The 8,047-nt window shown below is 42.9% G+C and overlaps 4 protein-coding genes across 4 annotated transcripts in view; 3 read left to right on the top strand and 1 right to left on the bottom strand.

Annotated features, from left to right (window-relative positions):
• The window catches only part of SARC_04128 (hypothetical protein), a gene marked incomplete at both ends in the record, with an annotated part of 7,660 nt that extends 7,132 nt beyond the window's left edge, over positions 1–528 (top strand). Inside the window, 2 exons of the mRNA XM_014302056.1 lie at positions 137–238; positions 471–528. Of these exons, the coding sequence (XP_014157531.1) occupies positions 137–238; positions 471–528 (160 nt within the window). The remainder of the gene's footprint in view (positions 1–136; positions 239–470) is intronic.
• SARC_04127 (hypothetical protein) lies at positions 55–3,975 on the bottom strand. The gene is made up of 6 exons (XM_014302055.1): positions 3,473–3,975; positions 2,485–2,723; positions 2,126–2,251; positions 1,756–1,827; positions 1,412–1,480; positions 55–1,169 (listed from the first exon to the last, which is right to left on the bottom strand). Exons 1-6 carry the CDS (start codon positions 3,885–3,887, stop codon positions 1,017–1,019), a joined length of 1,074 nt encoding a protein of 357 aa, XP_014157530.1. The 5' UTR covers positions 3,888–3,975; the 3' UTR covers positions 55–1,016.
• Positions 3,976–5,178: 1,203 nt separating this feature from the next.
• Positions 5,179–6,045, top strand: SARC_04126 (hypothetical protein; the record flags this gene model as incomplete). Its single annotated transcript, XM_014302054.1, has 2 exons — positions 5,179–5,277; positions 5,974–6,045. 2 exons carry the CDS (start codon positions 5,179–5,181, stop codon positions 6,043–6,045), a joined length of 171 nt encoding a protein of 56 aa, XP_014157529.1.
• Positions 6,046–6,072: 27 nt separating this feature from the next.
• Positions 6,073–6,770, top strand: SARC_04125 (hypothetical protein; the record flags this gene model as incomplete). Its single annotated transcript, XM_014302053.1, has 2 exons — positions 6,073–6,338; positions 6,362–6,770. 2 exons carry the CDS (start codon positions 6,073–6,075, stop codon positions 6,768–6,770), a joined length of 675 nt encoding a protein of 224 aa, XP_014157528.1.
• Between the last annotated feature and the right edge of the window lie 1,277 nt (positions 6,771–8,047).

The raw sequence follows: 8,047 nt of genomic DNA, 5'->3' as shown, positions 1-8,047 counted from the left end.
TGTATATATATATATATATATAGCGCCCATTTGTTAATAAGTTGGTAACTATATTTTTAACGCTCCTTGTTCCTTGTAACATGACAGTGTTACAATATGTTTATGCTGAATTATTTACGGTATTTTTGACTCACAGTATCGCGAAGGATTGCGAGAATCTCAGTGGAAGAGCTCTGAAACGGCTGGCTTTCGTCACGCACCTCTCGTGCGCTCAACAGACTGATATACCTCTGTCTCGGTAGATCTATTCATAGATGCGTGTTTCTGACGATTCACAATTTAGTCACACGATTAATTCAACTGCTTTTCACCAACCTGACTCGTCCATGTTTTTATACGTTACAAGCTGTTTGTGTACGCTACAGTGGGCTGATTCGTGTCTAGAGTTGTTATTTTGTATTAGATGGCTCGTATACGAATTAATTTCTATGCCATTCCTTATTATTTATTCTGTTCAAAATATATCGCAGTTTTCTCGAGCAACTGGCGGAGACAAGTAAAACTCGGCCGTCGGGGCTTGGGCAATGAGTTCATGCGACAGACCATCAACTCTTTTAATAGTCAAGCGACGAGGAAAACAACTATGTGCAAAGGCACCAAATTGACATACACGCTCAAACTTTGGTGCAGCGAGCTAAGCACTTATTTTTCCGCGATATTTGGACAACTAAGTTGTACTTGGCTATCCTGTAATCTTACATAGTTACGTACACCATGTACTATGCCACATTACGCAAAGCCTTATGATGCAGATCTCAAAATTTTTATACTCTCTTATTTCTCGAACACCAATAAGCTTATAGATCTCGTACCAAACCTACAAAAAAAATATTATGCTCATTTCTGGCGAGGAGTCAGGAACTGGGTGCTTTCCGTGGGACGATAGTGTTTTATATACGCACTCTTTAATAAATTCAAAGATGGCTTGTGCTATACATGTGAACTGTTGTAAAGCGGTGTCGCCAACGGAGCGAGATCAGACTAGGTGTTCATTGACTTGTTTAAAAACAACTTAATTAGCTGCTGTGGTAATCAACATATGCGCTCGATATCACGCGCGAGTTGTCGCGGTCTGCGGCAACTACCTCGAACTGTACACGTGTTGCAGAATTCGACGCATCTGACTCGCTGCTGTCCATTACCCACATGCGTGTTTCTAATACATCGCCCTGCAGATATTCCAGGACACATCAGTATTTGATATTTGTATAAGAATAAGTCTTATATACTCAGAGTTGATAGAATAGAAGCAATGCTGATCATGTTACCGCATCAGATATTACGGATATGTTTTTGGAATGAACATCAGTATGGGCTGAGCAGCAAAAGGGAACTTATATATGAGTTTATGCATAGGCAAGAAATGACAAGAAACTCCATGGGAGAAGCGAACAATATTAGCATAACTTACAGGAAACACGGGCGCAGACCATCGCACTCGAACGGTTTTGAACTTCGACGAATCATTGTCGCAGTATGTCTGAATCAGCCCAACGATAGTATGCAAGAGTAATGGGAAGGTCAACCGCGAGCTTTATAAGTTGCGCTAAAGCGCATCCAGATATAACATGTTGCGTACAAGACACATCGACATCACTGCACAGCTCATTTGCAGATTGTTGTGAGTTATTATTTCGTCGTGAGAAAGATGCCGTACTTCTGATTGTAATCAACAGTACGCCACGCTATTCGAGCATGTAGTTGAATGGCAAAAAACTGCTGCGATCAACAGTGAGACATGAAGAGTTGGCCTACCTTGAGCACGGCCCTAACTGCGAATCCCAGAGTGCACAAACCGTGCAGAATGGGTTGATCAAACCCGACGTTCTGGTGAAAGACGTGTGGAGATTGAGATTGTGAGAAAGGGTGGGATTTCATTGACAGGTTAACATGTTTAGTCTGGAAAGGGGAGACTAAGCGAAATAAACTATTCACATACACATTGTATATGTGCACAATCTCGATATCGACAGCGGTATGTTAATAGGGTTATCACGAGAGATTTACTCTGGAGAAATTTCGATTGTTCTGTCGCTATGAGAAATGTACAAAACTGTTGGTATAAAAGTTCACATCCACACAGAAACATACGTATACAGAAACTAGTTCAACGGCCATCGTGTACCTTTGCCACTTCCGGGTCAATGTGCAATGTATTGTAGTCTCCAGACAATCTGTAAATATGAGCCTGATTATCTGCCACTCGATCTTTGACAATCGAATCCGCTGGTCTGTCGGGACGGACCACGCTCTGTGAATTGCGAGATATGCACATAAACGTTAGTGATACTCGGAGACGAGTCAAATTATATGTGTAATTGTAATGTGACTCGGCAACTTCAAAGATTGTGGGTAGTGGTGACAGCTACAATATGATAGCACGCAGTATAGTATCTTGCCAAAACGTGTTTAAAACTCCAAGTATGAACCAACAAGTTTATAAGCTCTCACATCGGAAGCCTCGTATGGCACGAATACAGATACCTCAAAACTGGTCTCGCCAAAGGGCTCGAACCCTTTTAGGCCCACCGCTGCGGTGCCGGAAACAAATCGGGCGTATTCATGCTTGCTTTCCTTATCCATCAGTTTGAATTCCATTTCTATTGAACCGAATTTGCGCTTATCAAGCAGACATTTAAGTCTGGAGTACAATAGAAAATCTCCCCCGTCGACTGGCAGAGGTTTCAACAGCTCGTAGCGCCGTTCCGCGTCAAGCAAACTACCTATATACGGTAAGCATGTATACATCTGAGTGAGTTGATGTTACATGTGAAAGGAATGATTGTTTCCTTAAAATGACGTATAGATATGAAGAACCTTCGTAAGTACAAGTGCATCCAAGTGAGCGGGTTGTGAAAACATTGCACTGACTTCATGGTTGTTTCGCACCCATTGCTGTAAGTATAGCCATACAATTTTATACGAAATTCCAGTGTTGACGCCTTCTAGTGGTGAAAATCACTGAGAAATCTACGCACGGACATGTAGATACAAGAGTACGGTCAGTGCCTTTTCAGGTCATCAAATTCATCTGTATAGAATAGGATATCTGGTACCAAAATCTAAGACCTCTTCACAGTGGCCAAATGTGCAGATGGTCGCTTGTACTCACTTTGGCGGGAGTAAGAGGAGTGCAAATGCAGTGCATATTCACTTTTGAGAGCGACAAAAGAGCGATGCAGAATTCAATCAATAATAATCAATAAGACTCTCAATCCGCTGTTCGACCCCCGAGCTCAACGTACATAATTAAGCCAGCACGATTGAAGAAAATAATCATCACCGAAGTAGAAATCTCTCATCATTTCAAGCAACTTCCACAAAAGTGTGGTGCCGATTAAGAAATTGGACCTCGCCAAAAGGGATAAGTAGTTCAGAACACAGGAAAAGGGGCAAGAAAGCTAGAACACAGCACAGAATATAGGTAATGAAGACAGGTGGTTCGATACACCTGTAGAAATACTAGGTATACCTGGTGGTAAAGGTGGGAACCCTTTGAACACATCATCCCAAACCTCCATTGCCTTTGATGGAAATCCCACAACATCAGAAGAGTCGCCTTTGAATCCCAACACCAATGGATATGTAGGGAAGATAGAGAACGCTGGGTGGTGTTCAAATACATACTCCAGATCATCTGATCCTATACCCAAACTGTACAGAATTGAATCGCGTTTATTGTAGCTCACTGGAACGGGCTTCATCCATTCACCGTGAGCGACGGTGGACTTTTCGTGCAAATTTCGATGCGTAGAGAGCGTGCGTTTATGCATAGCTGAATGTGTACAAGAGTACATCAGACGAGATGCATTTGCTGGAACGCTAAAACGGGGTGACAGCAGCTTGTGGCGTATGGTTCTATGAAGCAACACTCGCGGACAGGACATATTGCAAAACAATCGTATGTTCACTCTCAAACGGCCTCTGCGTAGTTGTGTATTGTAATACCTTCCTCGTCCATTTTTTACGTCTTCGTATGTAAACACAAATGAATAAACAAATTGCGATAAATAGATCATATGATAGTCAGATAGAGTATTGACAAAGAGATCAGAGTTTGTTTACTTTCCGCCACTAAAAGTTGCCTAATTTGTGTCGCGCGGGCCTTGTAACATCGTAATTTGAATGGTGCACATTGGTAGAAACTAGGTACAGGGTAACTCGACCCGATTTTTTGTAAGTTTTCTGTAACTGACTGGGCCCCCGTGTCAGATTGGGGTTGTCCAAAAACGCAACAAACCTTTTCGAACCAAATGTGAAATTCAGGTGCCCTTCCACAGAATTTGAGATTTTGTGTTCAATTTTTAGAGGGCTATGATTTATTGCAGAGTCTGCCTAATTTCATTATTTCAAATTTGAAAAGAAACAGCTGACACGAAAGCCAATCTAGATTCGAGACATTTATTTCAGATCGAATAGATAAGGCTCAAGGGCCCAGGCCCCAGGGCGCCAGGCTCAAGGGGACCAGGACCAGCCGGCAGCCGCTGAGCCGCAACACTCAGCCGTACAAGACTCCATCTTCCAGAGGAGTCCAGCACTCCAGCTCCAGCTCACCAGGTCACCACTCCAATGACCACCAGTCACCAGAGTCCAAACTCCAGCGGTCCAGCCTGATTACTATCAGACCTGAATCCAGAAAACCCGGTTTCAGTGAATACTCACCAACACTGTAAAAAGAATGGGCTTGTGTAACAAATCAGAATAGTAAAACTTTACCCACTTGCTAGTTCCCACCCCACCAGTGAAGCTGAGAGGGGCTGATCGCTGACTTTGTCCACTCTCTTGAGTATGCAGTGTGCTGACGCGCTCTAAATCATTTGACCCGGTTTTAGGCACAACCAAGAAGCAACAAATTTCCAGACACACATACCAACTCTATTCTGAATCTAGAGACTAGAGATAAACGAGCCAATACATTTGACGACCAAATTACACGCCGTCGATAATCATCACTATGACCACACCCCAGATCACCTCACTCCTCTTATGGGATCCCAAGGACTCTCTTGTCGAGGTATTCAAAGCACAATTCTCAACAGGCGAGTTAATGAGAAATGCACGTGAAAAGCTCACATCAGCAACTAGCTCCTCCCCCAAAACGGCAGACCAACATGTCAGGGAGACACTTCTTAGCGTAGCCACGTACATAGAGAAAATGGATGTCCCTTGGTGGTCGTTATGAACAATGCCGACCAGACGGAGGCGGTGCTGATGGAATTTGTGGCTGCACGCAGGCGCGAGAATGGCGATCCTATATTCCAGCTGAATTGGTGCCAGGTGAGGGAGTAAATTCATTGGTAGACAGCGTATGTATCGTTGTGCCGTCTTATTCTGAGTGCATATGCTGTGTAGTTCTTCAGACGTGCTTCCCTCTGCTTGCAGCTGAATTGTTACAAGGTGAAACAGTGAGCGAGTTATTTGGTTAACAAAGTGTCGTTGCTTTGTTCTATTAGGAGTGCTCATGGTGTGTGTACAGGTGCAGACATAATTCCCTTTATTCCAGCTGATTGGATTGAGGTCAGAGACTGAGTTTGTCGAGTGGCTCACGAAATGTCACTGCGTTGTTTTAGTCTGCGTGCGTATGGTGTGTATATGATTTAGTCGGTGTAGATAGTACTCATAAGTGTCTCTAGAAAAGTATGGTAGGGTGTGTGCTTGAGATTACTTCTAATGCTCACATATAACGCGTGTAGCTAAGATTAGTCGTATTTTTTATCCATTCCGGTGTTACTTTCGAATACCGACATGCATCATGTTGCACACAGTGCTTTCAAGATCAGTTCTTGTCGTACGTGTTAAATTCTATCGTAACCATATCTTTCACATAAAAAGTAGACAATCGATCGTTACACGGAAACAAAATCAGAATCCCTTGTACTGCACTGTCGCTTCCAATAACAATGTAGACTACGAGTTTGGCTACTGCTTTTCAAGGCGAATGCAAGTGATCACAAACTACTATCACCCACACAGCAACATGAATTCGACCCAAACTTTATGTTGGCTGCCAAATTTATCATGGATGTTGGGCAAAAACAACACTAAGTATCTGTGACGCCAGGACAAGAAGAAATGGACCTCATCTCGAAGACCCTAAAGGAGAACCAGTCCACTAAACAGGAGTACACTTGCCCCGCGTCCCCTGAAAGCTTCATGTCGGCGAGCTATATGACAGTCCAACCCGCACCTAAAGAGGTGGACACAAATAAGGCCGCCAAAGACCAGCGCAGGTTTGTGGTGTGTGGCGGTGAGGGCCCATGCGGTGCTCGAGGTGTGCGAGTGCGCAGTACTGCTCCACTGCGTGCCAGAGGAAGCACTGGAAAGCCGGGCACAAAGAGGTGTGCAACAAACCCGCATCCAGTAGTACGGGCGACACCTCTCTCGGAGTTTCTGCAGATGGCAACAGTATATATATAGACGCCCAAGAACCAGAAGGTGCAATAGCTTTCGGGACAGCTTCAGCGATATCGTCCTTGACCAGTGTCGTGTCCAAGATCAAGAGGGATGGCAAGATACCGTATAACCTCCACGGTGATGACAAGTTCGTGGTGAAGATTCAGGTACCTATGACGGGTCCTGGTACCATGATGATGTATGACGAGCAGAGAAGCTTCAATCGCCTTGTGGGGATGAAAGAGCCGGGCGCTATGAAGCTATATAAGACAATAGAAGCGGTGGGTTTGGGTAAGCTGTACTTTATGGCCATCCGAGAAGGCACCAAGTTCAAATTCCTCTTGTCGCCTCTACCGTCCCAGTGGCAGCCATGGTAATCGACCTTGCATACATGTTAAAAACGCGTATGGATTAGGGCGACGCCGATGCCAGTTCACTGATCTGGGCAGGCTACTATTTGTCCACATTGAAGTCGGCGGATACTAAGATGACATGACGTGCTCGCCGAACAGCCTATCATTATATTTAACGCTTTTTATGACATTGACAATGACAGTAAGTAGGTACGCCGCGATCGGAATCATTAGATGCGAATGGAAGGCAATCACTGGCGCGCTGGGGCTCCATGTCAGGAGTACGCGTTGTTGTAAGGTGCGTACCATCATGTCCTGTAGGCAATTCCTATTGAAGCAGCAAGAAAGCGATCGACTGTGAACTACAACCGTCTCTACGTTCAACTGGCAATGGGTGTTACACTCCGACAGGTAGAGAGCATCTCTACTAATCGATAAGAAGGGAGTATCTCCGCAAATAAATTTACTTGCCTCCCAGGCGCAATGAGAGATTTGTAGGGTGACTTTTGTACCATGCATTCCGACTGATACTTGTATTATATTAAATTAGAATAGCATGATCTGTAACTTAAAATTGCACGTGTTTTATTACTTATTCAACTTAGAATAGCATAATCTGTTTAATCTTTTATTCAGCTTTTAAAATAACATGCGCTGTTTTATTCCTTATTCAACTTGAATAGCGAGATCTGATTTGTTTCATATTTAACTTAAAATAACATAAGCTGTTTTACTTCGTATCTAACTTAGAATAGCATGATTTGTTTTATTTCTTATTCAACTTAGAATGATAGCATAACATGTCTTATTACTTATTCAACTTAGAATAGTATGATCTGTATTTTTGCCTCTTCAATTTAGTATAGCATGATCTGTTTCATTAATATTTATCTTTGAATAGCATGGCCTGTTTTATTACTTAATAGAATAGCATAACTCCTGTTCTATTACTCATTCAACTTAGAATAGCATAACCTGATTTGGTACTTTTTCAACGTAGAATGGCTCAACATGTCTATTACTCATTGAACTTAGAATAGCATGATCTGCTGTTTTAGCTATTCAACTCAAATTGGCACGATCTGTTTTATTCCTTATTCAACTTAAAACAGCATGATCTGTTTCATTTTTAAGAAAGTCATTATGCCCAATACACGCGTTAAACATAGCGATCCAGCATCTGTGGTTGTGTGAACGCTGTATGTCTTGACCGCCTCAGACTCTTCCTGTTTCTTTGCAAGAATCGTCTCCACAGGCGAAGTTAACCTTAATTTTAAAATATATATATATATATATATATA

The sequence above is a fragment of the Sphaeroforma arctica genome (genome assembly GCF_001186125.1).
Source record: "Sphaeroforma arctica JP610 unplaced genomic scaffold supercont1.223, whole genome shotgun sequence".
Lineage (NCBI taxonomy): Eukaryota > Ichthyosporea > Ichthyophonida > Sphaeroforma > Sphaeroforma arctica.
Note: the sequence above shows the minus strand (reverse complement) of the source record. Positions and strands in the feature narration are given on the sequence as shown.